At 34.2% G+C, this 26,715-nt stretch overlaps 3 protein-coding genes across 5 annotated transcripts; all 3 read right to left on the bottom strand.

The window, feature by feature from the left end:
- Window positions 1-117: 117 nt before the first annotated feature.
- Window positions 118-22,460, bottom strand: LOC106615809 (coactosin-like protein). Of its 2 annotated transcripts, XM_036365534.2 has the most exons (7): window positions 22,293-22,460; window positions 22,026-22,225; window positions 14,467-14,728; window positions 1,278-1,360; window positions 955-1,195; window positions 681-780; window positions 118-349 (listed from the first exon to the last, which is right to left on the bottom strand). In XM_036365534.2, the coding sequence occupies exons 1-7, from the start codon at window positions 22,458-22,460 to the stop codon at window positions 342-344; spliced, it is 1,062 nt and encodes a 353-aa protein (XP_036221427.1). In that variant the 3' UTR covers window positions 118-341. The 2 variants fall into 2 exon arrangements, with proteins under 2 accessions (XP_036221427.1, XP_014087636.1); XM_014232161.3 differs by lacking the exons at window positions 22,026-22,225; window positions 22,293-22,460 and adding an exon at window positions 16,483-16,844.
- On the bottom strand, window positions 6,566-14,460 carry LOC138857308 (trichohyalin-like; the record flags this gene model as incomplete). The annotated part of the gene is given in 6 exon segments (XM_070109654.1): window positions 6,566-6,662; window positions 8,316-8,409; window positions 8,557-8,668; window positions 11,719-12,356; window positions 12,392-12,449; window positions 12,451-14,460. Coding segments are annotated over 6 exon segments (3,009 nt in total), but the record flags the coding sequence as incomplete, so codon positions are not given.
- An 830-nt stretch (window positions 22,461-23,290) lies between the features above and the next one.
- Window positions 23,291-25,841, bottom strand: LOC106615768 (nucleoside hydrolase). 2 transcript variants are annotated; one of them, XM_036365543.2, is made up of 5 exons: window positions 25,508-25,841; window positions 25,273-25,443; window positions 25,077-25,191; window positions 24,867-25,009; window positions 23,291-23,848 (listed from the first exon to the last, which is right to left on the bottom strand). In XM_036365543.2, exons 1-5 carry the CDS (start codon window positions 25,727-25,729, stop codon window positions 23,489-23,491), a joined length of 1,011 nt encoding a protein of 336 aa, XP_036221436.2. In that variant the 5' UTR covers window positions 25,730-25,841; the 3' UTR covers window positions 23,291-23,488. The 2 variants fall into 2 exon arrangements, with proteins under 2 accessions (XP_036221436.2, XP_014087574.2); XM_014232099.3 differs by having other exon boundaries at window positions 25,077-25,203; window positions 25,508-25,840.
- Window positions 25,842-26,715: the final 874 nt, after the last annotated feature.

Genomic DNA, 26,715 nt, shown 5'->3' with positions numbered 1-26,715 from the left:
TTCATTGTTTTTTAATTATATTTTTTTGTAATTTTTATTTGCATTTTTTTTACAAATATAATCATATACGCATGTATTTATGATTTTTTCAATATGGATTTTGGTTAAAACTGTTCATTGGACTTTACAAAATTGCTATGTATTTGTATTTGTTTTATAGTAAGTATACATGTGTATGTATGTAATAATTTCACAAAATACATAAGAATGCGTTGGACAATACATAAACGTCTTTCCAAATGTCTTAAATATGCATATTAATGTATGTATGTATATATAAGTTGTAAGCAATAAACTTAATGACTAATCAGGGACTCATTGATGCGTTGTCACGTCTCATTTTAAACACCTAAAAAGAATTTAAATTTATAATTAAACATATAGTAGGCACTAAACTCCTCCGATCCACACATTCCTCAACCGCCAATTTCTTCTTAACTTTCTTCATTTTCACGCTTCGCGCTTGGTTCTGGACAATGAAATCTGTATTGTACGTTTATTATTTAAGTATTTGTTGTTGCTTTTAATTTTGTGTTCGAAAGTGTTTGCCGTCTTTATTATTTTTTTTTTTTGTTTTTTTCGTTTTTTTGCGTTTAACCTTTTTGTTTATGCCAATTTCAAGTACAATATACAATTTTATTGCGCCCCCAATGCTCTTGCGTTTCACCAATTTGGCTCACCAGTGCCGTAGTTGGCGCCACCCGCGCGTTCCAAGGCACCACGGAAAAGTTCAATGTCCAGTTCGTCGTCAACGCCCGCATATAATTCCACGGCGAAATTCTGTTTTGAATAAAACAAATAAATTATATAATACGTGTACATACAATACATGCACACAACAACTGTTCGGTTAGTCATCGATGTGTTGTGAAAAATAATAATAATAATTGGTAATAAAGGAAACAGGCATTGTGCGCATTGTTAAGTTTTATGTTCGAGCCATCAAATACTTACACTCAGCACCTCACGTATGAGCGCCTTGTCCGTAGACATTTTGGCACGCGGTAATACGCCGACATATTGGCCGATCCACGTCAGGAAGACAAACTTTTGCCGCTTGGACATCTCATCGCCCATTTGTATGCGGATGTAACCGAATGCGCGGTCGTTTTCGCCGAACTGCTCGCGGAATTCTTCGAAGCCTTGACCGCGTGCTGTGCAAGTTATGGTGCAGCTTTGGAACTTGAAAACAGCCCTAAAAACGGACAGATGTTAAGCGAAATGAGTGATTTGCCTCTTTTGATTCGAAAAATTTAATTTAAATAACGTGCGCTTACCAATCGGTATCTGTTTGGTCAGAGCGCACATCTTCGTAAGCCTCACGAATGGAGTCTTTGTCTAGCCCCGTCGGGAAGAGCATCTAGAAGTAATAATAAGGCATCATTACTATTTGGCAAAACAAGCCTAAGTTCAAGTTCCAAGTTTTTCGCAGCATATATAAGCAGGGTTGGCGTATTTACAGCGCTTTTGGCGACATTAAATTAAAAAACTTTAGTTAAAGCACATCAAAAATATAATACTTTCGACTCGCTTGTTGGCATTAAATGATATTTTAAATTAAAATAATTAAAAATCAAACTTAATTACAATGAAATAAATAATTAATATAAATTCCTGTCTTCAACAAAAAACTTTATAAAATAATCTAAAAACTGTAAGCGCTTCAATTAAAAGGTTTTCCCACAATGTTCAAAAATATTGCAGTTGTTTTCATTAACGTCGTTAATAACTGTATATTTCATTGCTTTGATCGTGTTTGCGAGCCTATTTATAATATGTATATATATATGTTCTATTTCTTACCATTTTTTTTTGTTTTACGATCGAATGCTCTAGTTTATAATTTAGTGGGGTTAATATAAGTTGTAATTTTTATTAAGACTTTATTGCTTTATTTACTCCCAATAAGTAAATGTTAGTTCATGGTAGATTACATCAAATACTTACCCAGTTTCGTTTTCTCAATTGAGCTTTTAAAGAAGACATTAAAACATACCTACCACATAAGATGAATTGCCTCTAGTTTCCAATTTTTGTTGAAATATACCATACTATAAAGTCTTTAACGGTTGTTGAAAATGTAGGACGTAAGAAATGAAAATTTATGACTGAGATTGCTGTCTGTGTGCTCTAGACTACATGTGAGACACGGAACTTTTTCTAAATGAAATATGTACTTATATGTAAATGATGTATCGATAGACGAGGTTGAAAATTATCGTCTAATTTTAAGGGTTGAAAATTTCCAAGTACCTATAAGTCCTTAGTATACTATATAACCATGACAAGAGAAGATTGTGGAAAATTCTAAACAGTTGGGTACAGTGGGTTTTGAAAGATAATGATTACAAAAAATTTTAGTTATAAAGTACTAATTTCACTTCACCACTTGTTATGTATTGTATTATTAAATCTCTACTATTTGTACCCCAAAAATGAAATGTAATGCACATTAATTAATACCCTCGTAAAAATTTAAGAGATGTAACTATTATCTCGTCGAATCGATAAAAAGATGTTTCCTAGATTTGAAATTTTGTTTCTATATTTGTGTGAAGCTTGGTCTCCATATGTCAATTAGTGTGTAATTTATTTATATTTACAACGAGTTTGTTTGAATCGCAAAAGAGATGCAACGTAATTGAGGACCGTACATTCATCAAACGCATCATTGTTGGTGACGAAAAGTAGGTTTATGTATAAGATCACAAAACTGTCTAACAATCTAGCGATTGGGGCTCCAAAAATGAGTCGAAACCGAATAAACCAAAATTCGCTGATGGCACTGAAGGCCATCTCTGACGAGGCTTGAAACAAGTGTATGGTAATGATTGTATTGATTTAGCAGCCTATTTTGAAGGCGTTAATAACGATTTGTATGAAAATACTTGGAAATGTTTTTTGTGTCAATCCGAGTCAAATTTGATTTGCTTTTCTACGTCAATAAATGGAAAAGATACTTTTTCTCGATACTCAATTAATTTTTATCGGAGGAAATGACCTCAAAGCAATAAAAAAATGTGTTCTCTTCAAACTTACATATGTTTGTATGTAACTATGTGCTATGTACCAATGTATATGTATGCCATGCATTTCCTTTTCAAACTGGCAGTTTAGTGATATTGTTGCATTTGTTTTGCAGAATAATTTCATTACTTCTTATTTGTACTTTGTATATTTGTATGCATGTACATATATAATTTGCAATGCGCCGATATCGCTGCATACATATGTAAATCTTGGCGTTTTTTATTCTCATTTTATTGCTTGTGCACTTCCTTGCTTGTAATTTAGCCTTTTTCTGCTCACTTATGCATTTGTGTGAGTTATGCGCACTTAAAATGTGATTCATGAGCAAACGCATGTTTTCATACAAGCATACAAAATATTTAAATACAATTTTATTTATACGATTTCTTCTGCGTGTATGAGTGTGTGAGTGCCATATGGGATGTCTTGCTTATTTGTGTATTTTAATCAACTGACTCATTGCTGTTGTCGGTTGACTTCAGTTCACGAAAGTTCAGCTGTCGAATTCAAGGAATTCTTGCAAAGCGATCACCATGACTACTCCTGACTGCGCGCATACCGGTTAAAGTTTTTTATGTGAAAATAAATGTGGAATCAATTCGTCATGTATTTTCATAAACATTTTCCCGCATATTTGATAAAAACTGTTATCAGCAAAATTTCTTTATTTGAGATATGATTTCCTGTTTGAAACATTTCAAAATAAATTTAATTTAATTTAATTAGATATTATAATTTTTTTACTGATAATAAAATATCGGGTATCTTCTACAAACAGTTCTTATCGAATATTTTATGCAGAGAACAAATTTAACTAACTAACTTTAACTTAAATCTGGGAATATTAGTGGGTCTGTGATACATTTTTTAATTACTTAATTATTATAAATCAATACAAATTTTAGGGTCTCTATTTAGTCTAAGTTGAGAGTCTCAAAATTAATTTTAAGTTTTATTCTCGGCATTTTTATTTCGATATCCTAAGGTTCAAGAAAACTAATATTTTTCATACCAGATTTGGATGCATATCGTAAAATCCTACAAGATCCAGTTTAGTAAGCAATATTTTGCATGAATTACCAAAACACAACATTTTCATGGTTTAAATGAATCAGTTCGAGTCAAAATTGATAAGATGGTAATGTTATTAGACAATTCGTTAAATCAAAATAAATTGCATACAGTGACTGCACGTGTTATATGTATATTTTGAAGAGTGTATCCCCATTTCAGAGGGAGTGTCAACTAATATATACACACCCTAAACTAAATGCTTTCGAGTAAACTTACGTATATACTTATATACTTGTTTGTGTATAGATATGTGTATAGCTACAATACCATATACCAAATATCTAAATAAGTATCTGAAAAACAGACATAGTTCATGACCAACACTTACATATACTAATACCCGCATTATTCGCCTCCTAAGCCATAAAGTCATGTTAAATGGTGAAGTGTTTAATTAGCTTAGTGCCACTGGAGTGTGCCTTTGACAGAGAACATATACATTTTGCTTACGAGTGCATTAAAAAACAAAGTGTCTCCAGGCGAACGACTCTGGCATACTTTTTAACCATATAAGGAAGCACGTATGTACATACATACATACATGGTATATGCTTAAGAAAGCATACAAACAGCTATTTGGGTAAGAAATGTTGAAATTCACTCTGCTACTTGGCTTGAGTAAGTTTTATTTGTCTAGAAGAGACTAACTTTGAATTATATTTCTAATGAGGAGGACAGATCAGATTTATGTATTTCAAGGCGCTTTCTTTATTTCTTATTTCTTTATTTCTTTTCTTATTTAGTATAAAATATTTTTTGTGGCAAACATGCAAGTTTTTTTGAAAGAATATTGCAGTTATAATAACTATATTATTGATATTGATATTAAATATCAAAAGAAAATCCATTTAAAGCTTTAAAGAAGCGTCCATAAATTATGTATGGCATTTTCCGAATTTTCGAATTTAGCTTGACCCACTCGCCCCCCTTGAATACCTCACGTAATTAATGTACCACTTAAAATTGGCAGTTATTCTATATTTCGGATACTGATAATATATTGTATTTGCGAAGCAGCATTGGCTAAACAAAGCTCGTCAGTTTGTTGCCGCTCAGTCTTCATCGTCAAATGGAGGTTAGATGAACCAGTTACAACACCAAGAAAATGTCTTACGTAATAAAAATTTGAATGAATGCATGTACATATGTACATATATTACATTTTGTAGTGTTTTACTTTGTTTTTCAAAGCCACCGTCAGCATTGATATCTGCGCGCCTCTCACCGCCGGCCACTTTCATTTCAGTTTAACGGTTAATTAATTAAATTAGTTTGAATTTTATGCCAATAACGGATTTTTCGCCAACAATTACAGCTACTTTTATAAACCAAATAAATGTGTAATACTCGAGAAAGATTGTGCAGGAAAACGCATCTAACGAAATCGAAAGCGAATAAGATGCAAAAATAAGGCAAATAATTATTTCATTTGCAACAAAAATGAATGAACGAATAAATTGATGGTTAGTATTAAAGTGTGTATGTATGTATGTTCGGACGAATGGACTCATCTAAGTGCCGGTGCACAGACAAAGCGGCAAAACGCGAAATGGACAATGTAGGACTTAACTGTACGGCCCAAGCGGATAGGCAGATAGACAGACAAACATACGTACAGTGGCTACTGTAAGTCATGCAACTTAACATTTACGGAGTTTTGTTTTCACTGCCGTCTCGTCGCAAATCGCTGGTTGTGAATTACAAGTTTGTGAAGCAAAGTAGTTTAGTAATTTGCAATTAATCAGCAGAGGATGCATCTGCATAAATTTAACGATCAACTCGTGAGGGGCAAAATGCGCTAAAGTGCAGGCATAAATTTCGGAATTTATTTGTAACGGATATAATACGTTTGCAGCGAAAATATTTAAAAAGTTGCATTTTATTGCTTTTCATTTTGGTTATTTTCTTATGAAGCGCATAAACACATATCGCTCGCTCACTTGTTACGGCGTTTTTTTTTATTTGGTAGTAGAGTTTTTTTTTATATTCTGCTTGCTTGCATTACTTTTATGGCGTTGTTATTTTGATTGCTGCATTTATTGTTATATTTTCTTATATGTACGTTTTTGTTTTTGTACGTACAACGTACTTTAATGCTCACACTTTTTCTTATTAGCCGTTTTTGTACATTTTTGCCCATATGTGGTAAAATGTGGTAAAATGTGCGCCGACCGCCATAGAACACATATTACGAGTGCTCACGAGTGTACATGTTCGCCGCCTCAGCTGGTAAGGCCTGCACTCGCATGCACTTGGCAAGCTCCCCGCGCCGTACCGCGCTCTCCATTCAATGTGCGGTGTCACTTAACTGTGTAAGTAAATATCATATACATTTATGTATGTATGTATATAGGTTTGTCTGTGTGTGTGTGCCCGTATATAGCCAAACAATCGGCGAATCATCCATTGAATGCGATTTGAGTATGCGCCGCAAGGTTATTAATAAATTTCAAGTTTAAAATCAGCGTAGGAAATGCACGAGTGTTGCGTGCGAGTTGGCGTTGCTGCCGGCACCGCTGTCGTGGCACCCACCCATGCGATGCGTCGCTTCACTCATCCTGAAGGTGAGAGTGAATATATATTTTACATACATACATAGACATGTATATGTGTAAAATGTACGTATGTACATGGGTTCGCACAAAAATATAGAAATATGTTGTAGGATTTGAAGCGAAGAAAGGAGAAAATAAAGCGGTAAGTGCATGTATACATACTTATATACATAAGTATGTTCAAGTATGTGTTCCATAGTGTAGAACTGCATACTATTTAATGGATATTTTAAAATATTTAAAAATAACTTCAATTCCCCTTTTATTAAAGAAATATTTTAGAGTTTTGCATGCGGTTGTAGCATGGTTGCAAGACAGTCGAAGTTATTGTTAAAACCACTGCTTTAGTAGTAATAGTGCTTCAGAAATTAATAAGCTTTATTGATAAAGTTCTTTCACGGTGATTTCATATATTATTTACTTATGCTGCAGACAGCACTATTCTGTTATCATTGGTCATCACGGTCAAGATTTTGATTACAAAAATTGTCTTTAAAGAGATATGGAGTAGTAGTAGGAGTGGTATTAAAACTCAAAGTTTTCGCGAGGTAAGCTGAACTTTGATTCCATGCGACATGCTTTTATCATTTCAATTCGGCAGATAAAATTATATTTTTTACAAACACGATTTAAAATGAATAGTCCTTAATCTTAGAGGGTCTCATTTATTTTCATACTCATATATATTTTCACATATATATGGCATAGTGGTCCGATCAGAACAATATGTTTGGTGATTCTAGCGCTATCTTGGACAATAATCTATGCCAAATGTCGTGAAGATATCGTGTCAAATACAAAAGTTTTCTATATAAGGAATTTGGAATGCAGCTATATGCAATAGTGATCCGATAAGGACGGTTCTGAAAAGTGAGGAGCTGCTTAAGGAGAAAAGAATGTATTCACTATTTCAGATCACGGCGGAGCATTTATATTCTTATATACTTTAAGGGGTCTCCTGAGTGTTACAAACTTCGTGGCAAAATTAATACACCCCGTTTAGGGATAAATAATTAATAAACAAAAATGTATTTTGTAAAAAAAAGTTCTTTAGATTTATACGCAAATGAAAACTGTGTAAAAAAGTGGAGCGTCAACTTAATTTTACACATTAGTATTTTTGAAACGTTAAAATAGTTTACAAAATTGATCATGTAAGAAAGTGCACTTAAAGTGGAACGAGCAGGCCGAAAAACAATATCTATAAATCCTCTGGCGAAACTAAAGCTAATATTTCTTTGTGTACATATGTATATTGCTAAACTACAACTAGCATTAGCAAATTTTTTAATTGTGCTTTCTCAAAAACAACCGTTAACCTCTAGCGTTTACTACGTCAGTGACACAACTAAGTGTGTCATTCGCTCTCTGTTTTGACTCGTACATTCTAAAACTGTCGCGAATTCTGATATTCGCCGGTAGCGTACAACTCAAAGCCATCAATATTTTATAACTGTATTAATGATCCCCTAACTAACTGATATTTGTACGTACAAATGTATTGTTAGTGATTCGTGTTGGTGTGTATGTGTGTAATATTGCAACAACTAAAACAAACAACAATTGCCGCTGCTCTTGCTATTAGCAATCACCTTGGCGGCCGCATTCACATTTCACATTTCAACGCATCAAAAGATTTCAGTTAAATACTTTCACCTTTCGGACACATTCGCGCAACTGTGCTGTGTGCCGACTGTTACTGGGTCCACTGGCAGCTGGTAGCTGCTTGCCGGTTGACGGCTGGCTTGCGCTGCGCGAAACGCGTGTTTATTTGCAATTCGAGGCGCGTGATGCGCTTGATTTGCAAAATCCGCTTAAAGCTTGCTCGGCCGCAAAAGAAATTTGCTCACTAGTATTGTGCGTGTTTTAGTGCTTTGCCTGTTTTTGCATTTCTTACAGATGTTTATCAATGCAATCGAGCGACGAACGGACAGGCGCACCGCCGGACGGTAGCAGACAATGCGGCTGGTGTCACCTTTATCTGTTTTCTGTTGCTGTTGTTGATGGAGCTGTTTTATAGTGTTTCGTTGGCGACAATTTATATGGCATTATTTGAGCACTCGGCAACAGCAACTACAAGTGCAGGTAAGTATATATATACATATGTATAAGTGTGGATGTATGTTTTTATGTATATGTACATATGAATTTATGTATCTGCAGGTTTGTATGATAAGTAGATTTGCGCGCTCATAAACGCTTGTGTATACTTTTTTAACTGCGTACGCTTTGTGGTTTTGGTCAATTCACTTTAACGGTACCCACTCTTGGCTACAATTTGTTTAAATGTACATGTATGTATGTGTGTGTGTAAAATTTGCATGCTGCAAAACTGTATTTTTATTTGTGTTTTTGAAAGTCAATAAGTAGAAAGCTTTTGTGAATTTTCGTAGGCGTGATAACATCATTGTTGCCACGGCGCTTTGAGTGAAAATGCATATTTATATAGATAAATATTTAATAATGTTATATACATACGTATAAATGTTATCATATAAGGCAATTTCTTCTACTCAATTGCTATTTTTTCACACTTCTATGAATTTATATTCTACCCTAATACGAATGCGGACGTCTCCCTTTGCACCGCACTTAAAAGTTGTGCATATGTATATGTTTATGTATAGTACATACTATATTATATCCATAAACGCGAAAAAATGTCTATAAATATGCTTCATTAGCTCACATGCGGGGTATGTACAATAAGTACCATATATCATATATGAAGATATGTATATATGTACATATTGTACATACATATTTCAGTGTCTAGCCATATATATATATATATACTGTATTAACCAAAAAGTTAGATTATACTAATTATATAACTAAATTATCATTTGAAATCAGAGTGATAAAAATTATACCCAGATAAGCGCCTTGTTTGCTTAGAAAGACATTTCATATATTCATATAAGTGTCTTTATGTATAGTGAATATACTCTTTGTTTAGTAGATATACCGCTTTAGCCCCAATTTGTGAGGAGTGGAATGAATTGCTTTTATTTTTATTGTTATCATAAAATCTTAGTATACACGGCATACGCGTGACATACTTCTATTTTTATGGGCAATTAGCCACGCCCACCTCTTACATAATTATAATTTCTGTTATATACACGAAGAGCATAAGTTAACAGCCAATTGGAAGTATGTATGCATTTAATATATAAAGAATCTAAATTTTTTTTTGATTTTCAAAACTTCGGCATAGGATTAGGTCGAATTTTCGAATTTGAAGCGAATATTAGCAAAGTGGTATATTTTGGATACATTATCCCTTGAATTTATTACCGGAAGGTAAGGAGGAAGTCCATATTGTCATGCAAACTGGCAACAAATCATATAAGAATATAGACATGCCATCTGATCAAAATTGACCCGGACTTACAAAAACAAACAAAATATCGTATAAAATGATGTAGTATATACTTAAAAGATCAGTTATTACCAATAAAACCATATTTTATCATATCATAGTAGTATTTAAAGAGCAAATACTCTTTGTGGGATTTAATTGTTGGAGTCTCCAACTTAGCCCTTTCATCTGCAATAAGGTATTAATTAGTTCCTTTTAGTCTGTTCGTTGGACAGATTCGAACAAAATGAAACAGTTTCATCTATTAAAACGGATGCAGAGAGACATTAATAAGATGCTACGTTGCCACTTACCCAGATATACCGTGGGCATTTTACATTTATGGCAGGGCAACAAGCCCCCTTTTTTGATCAAATATATTTTTCTCGGTTATTGAATTTATTTACAACTGCATTCACGTAGTTATTACATGAACATCTATCTAAACAAGAAATTTAATTTTTATTGTGCACATTCCCCACTTGAGCTGATAGGTGGAATGGCGATAAGAGCTATATTACCTTCAACTCTATATCTAAAACGAAATCAAATAAAAGACATTATGGCAAAAACAATTGCAATAGGTGCATAAGAGATATTGAGTTAGGAAATCTCTTAACAAGTTATCAGTAACAGTTCATATTTCCAAAGAAATTCTTCGCGTTTATCACTAAATTCCCAATATTCCACAAGTGTATAAATATCCGCAAAGTGAGTGATTTATCAACAAATGCATAAATATTTGGTTTTTAATCATGATTCATGCAGTCAATATTCGTCTATCGCACTTGTGCATTGAGTGCAATCAATTAGTAATTGTGGAGCAATGCTATACATTATAGAGATGAAATTTGTCCCATGAACACGTACAAAGTCTGTTGACAAATATACATGCCATATATATATACGTATGTATATACGAGTATATACAGATTTATAAGATCAACTTGTGTGTTTTAAGAGCGCAGGCACGCTGCTTGGGCCGCAATTATTTACGCTCTTCAATTAAGCGGATCGAATTTGAAGTACCCCAAGAGTTGTGCTGTCCCGTTAAACGAATATGTGTGTTATCCTCAACAAACATAAATTATTTTAAAATCATAACGAAGTAATTACCCGAAATAAGTACGAAGAATTTCGATTGTCCTCTGCTCCACGCATTTTAAATTGAAATAAATCTTTTTTTGAAACGAAAAGAGTTCGAAATAAGCAAAAATCATTGCTGGTTAGAGACTCTCCGTTTACGTTTTGCCCTTGCTGTATTTTCTTAAAGTCGTTTAAAGCATTTCAAAACCCTAACCGAGCGTATGTGGTGGCTAGATGCAGATAGTACCATACAGCAGACATGAGTATTAATAAATCTCTGTGCGACCTTTGCGTTTTCGCTTTGAGAAAATATGAGTTTTAGGCTTTTAAGTGTGAGACAGCCACTCGTAAATGTCAAAGTGTTATTGTCCTTAAGATGAGTGCCTTGGTACTATCGGACTTGTCTGCACAATGCCAAGTTTTGCATAATATAAGAATACCCGTATGATTGAAAGCTTGTTAAACCATACATAAGCGAAATGTTGTTGCATTTTTCACTATCACATAAGCATATTACCTACATACGAGTATAATGAACGTATGTGTGTTATTATGAATATGCAAGCAGACTATATGTAATTTTATCTTTTTTTTAATAACTTGACTTACCCTTCGTGGTCGACACTCGAACTTTTTAACATTATCTTCTTCTTCCTCTTCCTCATTGTCGTCTTCTTTTTCTTGATTGTTGTTTTCACTTACCGTTTGGGGCTCATCCTCGACTTCGACCGTTCTACTTAGTGTTTCTACCTCACCTTCTTCGATTGGTGAATCTTCTTCACCCATTTCCAAGGCAGTTTCCGGTATTTCTTCATCTTCATTTTCTACTTCTTCTAAATCTTCATTCTCTTCAACTGTCTCTTCATTAACTTCTTCTATTTGGTTATCTTCTGCTTCTACCTCATCTAGAACTGTATCTAAAGCTTGAACAGCTTGAAGCTCTTCTGCTAGTTCGTCTTCATCAGCAGATTCTTCCTGCTCTTCACCTTCACTTTCTACTTCGTCATTCGAAGCTTCTACTTCTGCCTCTTCTACTTCTTCATTCTCTAACTCTTCTCCTTCTTCCTGTTCCTCCTCTACATCGTCTACAAGTTCGCCCTCATCAGATGGTTCTTCATCTTCAGGTTCTGACGGGATTTCCTCTTCAGCAGCTTCCTCCTCTTCTTCAGGCTCTTCATCATCTACTTGGGGTTCTTCATCATCTAAATCTTGCTCTTCCTCTACAACAGGTTCCTCTTCTTCCTCTTCTGCTGGTTCGTCTTCATCAGCAGATTCTTCCTGCTCTTCTGCTTCTGCCTCTTCTGCTTCTTCATTTTCTAATTCTTCTTCTTCCTGTTCCTCTTCTACATCGTCTTCATCTTCAGGTTCTTCAGAGATTTCTTCTTCCGCAGCATCTTCCTCTTCAGCAGGCTCTTCATCAGCTTGGGGTTCTTCATCATCTAACTCCTCCTCTACAACGGATTCCTCTTCCTCAACCTCTTCTTCTTCCTCTTCCCCCTGTTCATCTTCTTCTGCCTCTTCCTCTTCTTCATTTTCTAACTCTTCTTCTTCTTCCTGCTCCTCCTCTACATCGTCTTCTTCTTCCACTGCAGACTCTTCCTGCTCTTCTGCAGGGTCCTCTTCTCCATCTTCTTCGTCATTCGGTTCTTCCAACTCTGCTTCTTCTACTTCTTCATTATCTAACTCTTCTTCTTCTTCCTGTTCCTCTTCTACTTCATCTACAAGTTCGCCCTCATCTGAAGGTTCTTTATCTTCCTCTACAACTGGTTCTTCTTCCTCCACCTCTTCTTCTTCCTCTTCTTCTTCCTCCACCTCTTCTTCTTCCTCTTCTTCTTCCTCCACCTCTTCTTCTTCCTCTTCTTCTTCCTCCACCTCTTCTTCTTCCTCTTCTTCTTCCTCCACCTCTTCTTCTTCCTCTTCTTCTTCCTCCACCTCTTCTTCTTCCTCTTCTTCTTCCTCCACCTCTTCTTCTTCCTCTTCTTCTTCCTCCACCTCTTCTTCTTCCTCTTCTGCCTGTTCGTCTTCATCAGGAGATTCTTCCTGTTCTTCATCCTCTACTTCCTCATTTTCTATCTCTTCTTCTTCTTCTTGTTCCTCATCTACATCGTCAGAAGGTTCTTCATCTTCAGGTTCTTCAGAGATTTCCTCATTTTCGATCTCTTCTTCTTCCTGTTCCTCATCTACATCGTCAGAAGGTTCTTCATCTTCAGGTTCTTCAGAGATTTCATCTTCCGCAGCATCCTCCTCTTCTGCAGGCTCTTCATCAGCAGATTCCTCATCAACTTGGGGTTCTTCATCATCTAACTCTTCCTCTTCTGCTACAACGGGTTCCTCTTCCTCTTCCTCCACCTCTTCCTCTTCCTCCACCTCTTCCTCTTCCTCCACCTCTTCTTCTTCCTCTTCTGCCTGTTCATCTTCATCGGCAGATTCTTCTTGCTCTTCTGCTTCTGCCTCTTCTTCTTCATTTTCTAACTCTTCTTCTTCCTGCTCCTCTACATCTTCTTCTTCTTCTGCCGGTTCGTCTTCATCAGCAGATTCTTCCTGCTCTTCTGCTTCTTCTGCCTCTTCTGCTTCTGCTTCTTCATTTTCTAATTCTTCTTCTTCCAGTTCCTCTTCTACATCATCTGCAAGTTCGCCATCATCAGAAGGTTCTTCATCTTCAGGTTCTTCATTTTCAGGTTCTTCATCTTCAGGTTCTTCAGAGATTTCTTCTTCCGCAGCATCGTCCTCTTCTGCAGACTCTTCATCAGCAGATTCATCATCAGCTTGGGGTTCTTCATCATCTAACTCCTCCTCTACAACGGATTCCTCTTCCTCCACCTCTTCCTCTTCCTCTACCTCTTCTTCTTCCTCTTCCCCCTGTTCGTCTTCATCAAGAGACTCTTCTTGCTCTTCTTCTTCTGCCTCTTCCTCTTCTTCATTTTCTAACTCTTCTTCTTCTTCCTGCTCCTCCTCTACATCGTCTTCTTCTTCTACTGCAGACTCTTCCTGCTCTTCTGCAGGGTCCTCTTCTCCATCTCCTTCGTCATTCGGTTCTTCCAACTCTGCCTCTTCTACTTCTTCATTATCTAACTCTTCTTCTTCTTCCTGTTCCTCTTCTACTATTTCTTCTTCTTCTTCTTCTTCTTCTTCTACCTCCTCCTGTTCTTCTTCTTCTTCTTCTTCTTCTTCTACCTCCTCCTGTTCTTCTTCTTCTTCTTCTACCTCCCCCTGTGCATCTTCTTCGTCTTCTTCGGAATTTTCTTCTTCCGCATCTTCCACGTCATCCTCTTCATCCTCTTCATTTTCTTCCTTACTATCCACTTCATCCACCTCTTCTTTAAGTTCAAAGTCAGCAACACTGCTGTCCAAACTTACCCTTCGTGGTTGGTCCTCGACTTCGTCCTCTTCCTTATCCTGGCTCACTTCATCTGTGACTTCAACTATTTGCTCTACTTCAACTTCAGCCATTTTTTCGTTGATATCGGTTTCAGGTAGCTTTGTTGTTTCTGTAATAATTGAACGCGTCTGAGGTTGCGTTTGAGGTTGTTCTTCTTCTTGATACTCGATTGCCTTACTCGCTCGATGTGGCCAAGTAAGTCTGTTTGTGCGAATGCCGTATGGAAATCGTTGGCGCACACTGAAACACAGATGAAATGGGAAAGTGTGAGTTACATAAAAAGAAATAAACGAAAAATAAAAGCAAAATCAGATTTAAGTATAACAATAGTGAATTTGTAGAAATCATAACAAAATACGAATGCTGGACTTTTTTTGCTGTAAGCTAAGTCCAAAGAAAAGAGTTGGCGAAAAGCAAAACGTGCAATGAGCTCAGCTTATTGGGTGCCAAGGTTTTATACCGCATACAACATTTTATAATGTTTATATATGTAAATACTTTAGGAAAAGATTTTTGTTTTGACTTTCTAAAAGTTTTGAGATTTGATCCAACCGATATCTTATTTGATTTCAATGTTGATTGGTTGTCATTCGAAAAGTATCTATTATATAAGTAAATCCAATATTTTACTCCGTTTAATTAAACCTAGTCGGAACAACAGCTGGTAGTTGGAAAATACTAGTTCAGAAATACATAGAACATAGAAAGTTAATAATGTGTGAATTCCGATTTTGAAGCATCGAAAAAGTTCTCTATGTTTACAAAATTGCAGACTTGAACAATAATGTGACACTCACTATTATAAATACGATGTCAAAATTTTCCAAATCTTAATTGGATGATAAAATGTGAAATTTAGAGTTATGTACTTATATGGATTTCGCAAAATTTTGTAGATTACTAGCGATTAGATTTGCTATTCAAGAGCTTCGAATGCATAAGTATATAGAACAAAGAATGTTTAGGGAAGTTTTTTTTAGAAAACTATATCTACCGTGAGTGCCTCAGACAGTCTCTTGATAAAAATAAATAGATCAGAGACATATCGAAAATATTCAGGGCTTATAACAGCAAAAGTGATGATCACCTGCCCGATTGTGATCTTGATTAGTAAATTAGCTCAATATTGAAATGAGTTTTTTAAGTTTTCGATTTCATTCTCAACACACAAATGATTTGAATTAGCTATATTATAATTTTTTTACTAAGATAAAATTAATATTATAAATATATAGAATTTACAAATTTGGAACAGAATTAAAAAAAATTAATTTTTAATATAATTTTTTACCAATTAATTATTATAAATTAATCAAAATTTTTAACAAGATATATTTTCTTCAATAATCCTTTTTAACCAAATTTCTTCTTTAAGAACTTTTTCACACAATTTTTCCAAAGGCATGGTATACCGATTAAACAGAATTTTAAAATAAGGAACCATACGACTGTACGATGGCAAAACTTGTTTCGCGTATCTACTTTTGCTGATATGAAATTTTGCAAATAAGAAACAATGTATGTAACTTTTTAACTGGACGTCTGCGAGAGCATACATACATACTTACATATATAAATATGTATGTATATGTATATTTAGTATATGCACTTAAATAAGTATTTGTATGTATTTGTAAGTTCACACACATGCACTGTAAGCACATGGGCTTGGTCCCGGCTTCATATATACACATCTATACATATGTATACATATACATACATACTATATACAACAGGATGTACTAGGACACAATAACTCTTTTAGTTTTTAATTTGAAAGAACACAAAAATTAATCATTTTTAATTAAAAGATTTGTACTACATTTTTCGATATTTTACTTTAACATTTTAGATAAGATGCGCACAGGCACACTCACACACACACTATACAAGTATAACGATTCATTTTATTTTGTCACAATTTGCCTTTTTTTTTTCAAATTTCCAAAATGTGTGATTTTGTAGAAATTTAAACAATTAAAAAATTTGTTCACCTTGTTTGTTGTAGTCACACGTTTGTTGTGATTGCTTGCTTTTTGGCAATTATTTACGAGTGTATATGCTTGAAAGCTTGAGCGCCTAATTTTACTACACACTAATTAGTTTAAATTAGGAATTTCGCAGAACGGTAATTGTTTGAACCAAAAACAAGAAAGAATATCACTATATGTACATATATAAATGTGTGTTATATATATGTAATATTCTTGTCTGCAACTATACCGACTTCGCGATATTTATCGAAAAATATATACACAAATGTAATTTAGTATGAATAGCGGTAAAAACAAGACGATAGCACAGAAATGCGTCCGATTCCAGCGGGTTGTTGCTCTCGAATACGACTCGAACGAGTGAAGTTGGAGCAACTTAAACTATTGCTTTGTGGCGGGTTGGCCGTTACGACAGAGAGCTGCACCTCCGCGCAGCGAGCAAGCTGAATCAGACACAACAATAACAACAACAACAGCGATAAACACAGTGACAGCAACATTCACCATATCAGCAACAAAGCCGCACCAGCTCACATATAAAATGTGTGTGTGTGTGTGTTGGTTAGGTGCGGGGTCGGCCAGTGAGTTGGAGTGGATTGGAGCGCTAGCAGAGAGCGCTGTAGAACGTCAGTGGAGTATCACGATAACGAATGCCGGCACTCCGTGCTGCACACACGCACACGAGCGCATTTATGCACGGTTGTATGCAATTTGTACATTCACTCATACATACCATACATACATATATGGTATGTGGGTATGTGTAGAGCAAGTGACTCAAAATGAACACTTGGTGTGGCGGCACTCAAACAAAGCTGTTGACAAATAAAAGCAAAAACACGGCGGAAGGCGAAAATCAACTGCAACAACTCGCGACAGATTGAATAGAAAGCAAAAAACTTTGCAACGCACAAAAAAGGCAGTAAAATTAACAACAAATCAGTAATAACAATAACAATAACAACAGTGTAAGAAGAACGGCATGCTGCACGTGTTGGTGGTCAAGTTTGAGCAAATGCACGAACTGATTTTTCTCGCCTAAGGGTTAACCAGCTGCTTGAAACTGGAATATGATTACGTATATACATATGTATATGCAGATTTACCTTTATTTGTTTAGAGTTTAAAATATAGTACAGTTTTATTAATTTTTATAAAAACATTAGTTCTTACATACGAACTGTTTAGTTAATTGCCTTTCTTCGACCATAATATGTTCAAGCAAGCTTTTACAAAAATTAATTATTCCTTTAAGAACAAACTTTTAAGCCATAAAAGCTTTTTCACAATTTCGTATGGAAAATATTGGAGATTCACATAGACTATAGAGGTTATGTTGCATGTGAAGGTTACGATAGTTCTCATATTTAACAAATCATAAGCTTTATCGAGAGAACGTTTTATTAAAACTTTCAAAAGAGTTCAAAATTTTTATTATACTATTATTATTGTAATTATATTATTATATTTATTTGTATTATTATTTTTTATTTTTATATGACATAACAGCGTATAAATTAATTTCGTTGCGAATATTTGAAAATTTCTGTTGTCAGGCGCGGTAACATGATGTCATTACTAATCACAACCTAAAGGTAAGTTCAAAAGGATAACATCAAAATTTACAATTCACCAGCTGACGCTAATATTGACGTATGTATGTATGTAAATGCATAAGTATACAATGACACTCCTGCATGTTAACATAGTCGCAGTCACTTTATAAGGCCACTGTTTGTAGATGCATATGTAAATTTGTGTTAGAGCGACGAGCCCTAACGGAAAACTGTGCCCAGTATTGAGTCATTTGACCATCAACTCTGACGCTTATAATTGGCTTACGTAATTGTTGTTTCCAACCCTTGGAAATTATAGAATTTTACCCATACCTTATATGGCAAATACATATGTATATTTCTGTTTTTAAATAGATATATACATATTTTAGAAAGACAAATTGTTTTGCCAGATATCGCTGGTTTAAAATATATTTAATACGAAAATAAAGTCCTACAGGGTTTTTACTCAGTTATAAACCAATTTCATACTTAAATATAATGCTTTTTTTGAGATTGGTAATATTTTTTTCCACTCTACAAGTTAGGACGAGTCGAAAATACTGCAAAATAAAATATTTCATTAATTTGTTGACTTATATATAAAACTAAGAACAAAAAACTATATCTTCGGCTGCACCAAAACCCATCCAGCAGTGCATTTCTAATAGCATAACTAAATCTGAAATCGTAACTTGCCAACGGTTTGTATCTAATCGTTTTGATAGTTCATTTTAGTCACGTTCTTTGACGATTTCAAGTTGAATTAAGGTTACTGAATAACGACAAAGGATCTTTATCTTGATTTTGATCGATTAATTTGTATGGCAGCTATAAGCTTTAGTGATCCGATGATTTGTTCGGAGATTGTATCGTTTCCTTGAACAGTACACTATGCCAAATTTTATGAAGATAACTTTTCAAATAAAAAAGTTTTCCATAACCTTGTTCAGGGTATAACAACTATTGATCTCAACCGACTTTTTTATATGCACATGTATTTTGAAACCAATAACTGTTGCAATGTTAGTCTGCTATGTCAAAACTTCATAGATTTATTTCGATGTATCTATATAATTTAAAATATAGATTAAATAGCTAACTTATTTTATGACCATTCCGAATTATCCGAATTTAATGTGAGAAAAAATATAATAAAATTTCATGATAAAAACGCAAAGAACTATATAAAAAATTCATAGATAATTTATGTTAATCAAAATTTGAATTATTTTATTTCTTATTATAAATGACTTTTCCTATTATGTTTAAATTTTTAAATATTTTTCTCTGATTGATTAATTGTTTTACTTGAAACTGGACGATTTCCTATATGGTAAAATGAGAACATAATTGAGCGAGTGATTTATTGAGTGAAAGTAATTTGAATTCCACTCATAATCCTCCAAGAGGTCATTGTCCAAGCGTGATAACCCTGTATTTTTCAACCCACATCAATATTTAGTAAAATCCCGCATTGCAGACGCCAGGGTTTGCTTATTCACATAAACACTTACACACGCACACACACACACTTAGATACTCGTGTGGAGGATAGACGCCGAGAGTTGTTTGCATTTGCAGTCACTTTGCTTTTAGTCATTTGTCTGTGCATATTCATCAGTGAATTTTTGTACCATCGCAACTAAAAATTTTGAGTCTGAAAACATAAACACACATTCTCTCACACACATGCACATGCTTTTCTATAGTCTATGTACACCCATGCATATATATATATTCTGGTATGTATGTATATGCAGTTTAAATTGAAGTGGCTTATTGTTGTTGGGGTTAAATTTTGGAGACATGCCAGTGTGGACCTGCACACACATGTGTACATATGTACATGTGCATATTTGCGTCTGGCTCTGATAATGAAGTTCATCATATTCATTCTGTATTTGACGTTTCTTGTTGTTATTGATATTTTTATGTTTGTCGAAGACTTTTCATTGGAAATAGTGTCGGCTTTAATTAATAAAAATTCAAGTGTTTATTTACTACTTAATTGTAAAAGCAATAAATAAACGAATTTTCAAATAAAAACAATTTTATTATCAATGGATGCATGTACATATATACAATACATATGTATGTATGTATAAGTATGTATAGCATTATGCGTATGTATGGTGTATGAAAAAAGTCGTTAACTAATACTACAAATTATAAATTAGCCTGAAAAAAATTTTCATTCAAGTCGTATGTGCTAAGAACCAATAATATTATTTGTAAGATTTGCCACGTATTTATATGTATGTAGAGCACGTGCAATATTGCTTATTAACATCTGAATTTGCAAACAATAAGTGAAATATTTATATATAATTTTAAAAATTGGAAAATAAAGGTTTCATACAAAAACTAATACAACGCCGAAGTTAGATCTAACTTAAGCAAGAATTGGATCGACACATAACATAAAAGAACACATCACAACAAAAGAACACTACTAGAAAAATTATCACTTTGTCTGCAATGAAGCTGTAACTCTGTTTACAGGTGCATTTCTTATAGCATAAAAGGGTATAACAAGACTGCTATATGCTATAGTAGTTTGATCTTAGCAATTTGCTCGAAGATTGTACCGTTGCCAGTATACCACTATATACCTTTTTTAGAATATAATTAACAGTAAACTTTAAAATCACCCCTAGTTCTAGAATACAATACAATAGGGTGGAGCGAAAAACAAAATTTTTTTTTTTACTAAGCCTGAGGGTAAAATCTGTGGATATTGAAAAAAGAAAATTTTTGGACAAAAAAAAATTTTTTTTTAACATCTAAAGGCCCAATCAGTTTTAAAGTAAATTTCGAGTTAAACTTTTTTTTTGGACAAGAAAAAATTATTTTTGGTTTAAACTCCTTACATTTATATAAAAATTACCGAATGCGACGGTTTTTGACTCAAAATTTATTTTAATGCTTAAGGAAAGCATGTTGTCGTTTAAGACTTTTTTTTTATTGTAAATCCAATAATGACCACAAACTATTTTTTTTAATTGTTAATTTTTAATTGGCCAGAAAGAGGATTCTCCACAGCTTCTAGAACACTAATCAAACATTCTTTACGAAATACAAATTTTAACTCCAAAATTTACTTTAAAACTGAGTGGGCCGCCTCTAAATGTTAAAATTTTTTTTTCACCTACTATACAAGTACTAATCGGTCCCGAATCTTATGACTTTAGAGACAAAAGTAGATGAAAAGCACTACAATCCGGAGAGGGATATACATTACAATATAAGAAAACAACGTGAAAAACAAAAGGCAATATGCAAGAGTTACTATCCCTTAATAAAATTTTAAACAAGCTCAGCAGCCAGACTAAAGATGTTGAATTTGGCCATAGTGTTGTTCATTTTAAGCTTTCACTCAGTAAGACGTGTTTTGCTCTCCCGAAACCCCTATTTTTATTTAGATTATCGCATTCTTTTCTTTCCCTTTAATTTTTAGAGTTTTGCAATATATTACATCATATTTGATAAGGCAACAAGCAAGACGAATAACAGTATGCGAAAAATATGTATAAAATGGATTGACGTCACTTTCTTTTCTACGCCTATCTTTTGAAGGGTGCAACGACGTGCAATAAAATGCTGTTCTGATTGCTTAGTCTGATTTGACAAGTGTTTCTCTTGCATTAAAGATAATCATATCTGTGTTGAATACATCTTATCAATCACACATTTGCTATCTAACTGGTTTTAGCAAAGAGTTAGTCATGACCAAATCACACACCTACTATAAACCGACCTAATTATAATGAACTAAATAATTGAATAATCGTATAAAAACTAAAGAGTCGTATAGCACGGCGAAACTTTAAACATTTTTATTACAAATATTTAGTATATATAAAAAAAATATAAAATCGATTGAATGGTTGAATAAAATATTATTGATTAATGTGATTATTGTTTGTTTATTGATTTCATGCATATTGTGCATACGATAAAATAGGAAACGATGAAAGTACTCACGTTCTAGATTGATTGATTGTTGCCGTAAACGATGTGCTATACTCGTACTTAACTTCCGATTTCAGATGATAACGACGCTTCATTTTCTTTTTAGGAGTGTTTTGTTTCCGAATAGTATTTTTTCTTAAGATGAACTTTAAAATAAGTGTCCAAATAATTTGTATGAAATTGCCACCGAACCCTAGTGTGATCTTCAATTTCTGTTATTTTCGAAACAATATACAGTTATATGCGTAAAGACACGTATTGCTAGTAAAAAGTACTCACACCTCTGACAACTGAGTGTCGGAAATAGCTTTTATATCCAATCCTGATAATACACTCGATTTTTATTTTACACACAATTCGCAAATGTAGGGACTGGCTGCCGAATTTAGGGTTGAGCGCTTTTGTGTAATATATGCGCTGCCTTGGAAACATTTTGCGCTTATACATATTGACTTTTTGTTATCACCGTTTCTCGTGTTGTGATATTAATTGTTGGGAAGTTCATTAAAAACTCAGTGAAATTTTTTGAATTCGACAAATAAGTAGTATAAAGATAATTATTTTTGCATTTAGAGCAATTGAAATGATCAAGGCTTGTCCTGTCTTCTCAAGCAATCGGCTGGAAATAACCGCAGAAGACAGAAATTAATAGTATAGCTATAAAGGACTGTTCTTACAGTTTTAGACCCTTAGAGTTATTAAGGAAAATTGTATTGCAGAAATTATTTTTTTGGTGTTGTAGCATACAATTTTCTTCTATACTTTTGAGGATAATGAATATAATAATATGAACCATCCTTTATTGATCTAAATTACACTACTCGAAAAGGTATATTGGAATTATACATGATTACATATGTAAATATATAAATATTTAAATATCGAGCAATTCAAACTTATAAATTTGGTTTAAATTTGCCGTATCACAACTTATGCATTTTTATTGATTTTCATGAACTCATATATTCCTTAGAGGTTAAGGAATTAAGTGATAAATATATACATAAATCATGTTTATTGTTGTCGTAGGGGCAGCAAAAATTATCTAAGTAATTTCGAAAAATTGTGACAGTCGCTTACATAAACATTGAACTGTACCGGTTACGTAGACTCGACTGTCGCCGGAAAGAGCATGCTTCATTTCCACTACGTTTCCTCCTCGATTCCAATAATATCAAAAGATCCAGCATATATTTTAGCTTATCCCTGTACTTACACTTTCAACATTTTTAACTGTACTTTTGTATTTTTTTTGGTTATTTTAATTAATAGTAGTATATGTAGCTAAAAAATTTTAATTGTTATAATTTTGTGAAAGATCACCGATTACTTTTGTGTTTAAAATCGCGCCTAAAAGTAGACTAGGCGAATTGTATTGTTGGCAATGCTACAAATTTAACAAAAGCTCCCGCTGAATTGAAATTATTTTGGACACTACTACACACAAAGCGATTAAATAATTTTGTAAAAAAATGTCATTGCTTCTTTCCCAATTCACATTCCATATGTACACCTCGCAGGCCACCAGTCCATGCAATGATCTTCTGATAATGATCGATATTGATTTTCGTGATAATGTTTGCATTCGCCTTCTCTCGACGCAAGTGATCGATAACCATTTGGCCACGTGTGTGAATGCCAGCTAACTCAACAGCAGCATGATGAAGCTGATGCTCCAACACCACTAAGTGAGGGAATAGATAAACGGCGACGGCCAGCGCATCGCAAACTAGCCAACGTTTCACACCTCTCGGCACCAACAAGGCGCGCTCCACGCGATTCAATAGCTGGACGAATGGACTCTCTACAGCGCCAAGAGTATTCATGCGCCAATCCTGTGGGAGGCAGATAAAAGCGAAAAGCAAAATGTGATAGAACAAGTAAGGAGGAGCGAAGTTCGGGTGTAACCGAACATTTCATACTCTTGCAACTTGCACGGATCAAAGCAGAGAAATTTATTCTGATAACTTTATTGTTGTTTGATTTGTATACTGTAAAGTGAAAGAATCAGACGAAATTTAAAAGTTTTTTTATATGGGAATTAGGCGTGGTTGTCATCCGCCCCTTTTTGCAGTGTCTAATGGATGGTTTGGGTAGCCTCACGCACCAAAATTGGTTGAAATCGGTCGAGTAGTTCCTGACATATAGGATTTCACTTAAAAATGGGCGGTGCCAAGCCCCTTGTCCAATTTTTACGGCAGATTCTATAAATCACTTCTTTATCCTTCTGGTTGTGAAATTTATGGCTTGTGGTACATTTATTCAGTGAATTGTCGAACTTTTAGTAGTTTTCAACATAACCGTTATATGGGGAGTGGGCGTGATTGTTTTTCGATTTTACCCATTTTTACAGAGTTTTAAGAGGTAACAAAAGTTAACAAGTTTGGTTGATATATCTTAAGCGGTTTGTAAGATGTGTACATTAAACCATTAAGAGGACGGGGCCACATCCACTTTTGAAAGTGTTTTAGCCCACTGGTGTTTCTGGCTACTGCGATATCGTGTACCAAATTACAGTTTTCTATTTTAATTTGCGGCTTAGTTATGGCACTTTAAAAGTTTTCGTTTAATGGCATTTTGTGGGCGTGGCATTAATCCGATTCCACCCATTTGCAACATCAACTTTCGCCTGGGTGCCATATGTGTACCAAGCCTTATCAAGACATCTCGATTTTTACTCAAGTTATCGCTTGCACGGACAGACAGTCACCCGGATTACAACTCGTCTCACCATCTTCATCATTAATATATATAACTTTAACTGTTAGTTGAGCAAAACTGTTATACTCTGTAGCAACATGTTGCAAGAGTGTAAAAACTGTAAATTCTATTATATATTAGGTGAGTACATACAAGTGTAATGCGAAAAGCCTGATCGTCACACGTTTCCCAAGGCAATATATTAACGGCCGTTTCAATGTTCTCGAAAACTATTTGCGCAGCTTCCGGATCCATCATAAAATTAAACTCGGCGCTTTTAGTAGTGTTGCCTTTGCCTGCATTATAAATAGGTTTTATATATGTAAATATTAAATAATATACATATTAAATGTAGAGTATTACCTCTATAATTGCCGCCCATAATGTAGATTTCACCAACCTTATCCAAGAATTTTAAGCCATACATACTTATGCACATGGCAAAATTAGTTAGCGGCCCCACTAACAAAAAGTCCACCTGTTTAGGATACTGGAATATATAGTGAAAACATATAACTGAAACGTTTTCACTATTTTGCGCAATTCGTCACAAATTTACCTTGCAAACGAACTCATACATCGCATTGATTGCGTGCTCTGGTCGCACTAAACTCAGATCAACCGGCTTCTCATGGTCAAGATCACCAAAACCATCCTTTCCCACGAAATACTTGGGATTCTCCCAGGGCCTTGGTTTAAGCAAATTACTGCAACCTTTGTAAACTGGTATCTAAGCATTGACAAATAGTTTATATATAAATTGCTCCGGCTCAAAGTAACATTTTTGCTTTTACATCATTTCTATTGACTACTTCCAGCACTCTAAGCGTGTTTACCACGGCATGGTCGACCGTGGTGTTGCCCTGTACACATGTAACGCCGATAATTTCAAACTTCTTTGGTGAATCCTTTAGCTCTTGACGCCTTTTATATGTCTCCTCTGCTTTGATGAGCATCATCAGACCCCATGCATCGTCGTTACCCACATCGCAATCATATACTAAGTATCGTCCCATATTTGTTGGTACTTTGTACTGTTTTACTTTTGTTATTTGATATATTTTCTATTTAGAATTCCGAAAACGTCTGTATTTTGCTGTAATCAGTTTATTACTAAATGTCTAGTTCCCAGCTAAGAATTTGTTTAAATCTAACTAAACTACAAATCTAAATAATACTCGTACGTCATGCATATAAAATTATTCGCAATTTCAAATACATATAGGTATATACCTTAACTGATCTCTTATCTACTTTTACATAGCGACAGAACCTCGTGCGTTTGTATTTGTTGCTTCTCACGATTTTGTTGTACTTCAAGTACCTTTGGAATTATTTTTTGTAATGGAAATGCGAAATGGATTATATATAAATATTTTATGTTTGTAAACATAATTGTTGCAATATACTACACTTTGTCAATTCACAAAATATGCAATACAATGAATGTATAGAAAACGACTATCTTCTTAATTTGGAGAATGCATTCTGATTCTATGCCACAAGTTTGAGTTGTACAAGCCTTTTGGTTGGCTTGTTTGCAGGAAATGTAAGATATTAAAGATTCATAAATGGTTTTATTGCTACGAGTAATAACCAATTACACTCCAGGAAAAATTAAATATATTCAAGAAGAATATCAAGTATCAAATATTAATAGGTTAAATCTTTAAAAATATCATACTAAAATTTTAATTCGATTTCTCAAATAGTTTTTGAGTTACAACCTTATAAAATATAGCCGCTCGGTTCAGAAGCGAAAAAAATTTTGGGAAATTTCAATTTATTTTAAACCCCGTCATTTTGTCTATTTCACGGTCTCCTTGTATAAAATTTTTGGTAAGGTTTCATCCACGGTGAACTCCAGAATCACTACAGCAGTAAAGGACCTTTTATTAACGCTATCATAGACCACGTGAAACTATTTTCTTCCAAAATTTTAAAACAATTGATGCAGTAGTTTTTTATTTAATTCTCAAACCCACATTAGGTGTGCCTCTTA

This window comes from Bactrocera oleae, chromosome 5 (assembly GCF_042242935.1).
Source record: "Bactrocera oleae isolate idBacOlea1 chromosome 5, idBacOlea1, whole genome shotgun sequence".
NCBI lineage: Eukaryota > Metazoa > Arthropoda > Insecta > Diptera > Tephritidae > Bactrocera > Bactrocera oleae.
The sequence above is the reverse complement of the archived record's forward strand: the minus strand, read 5'-3'. Positions and strand labels throughout refer to the sequence as shown.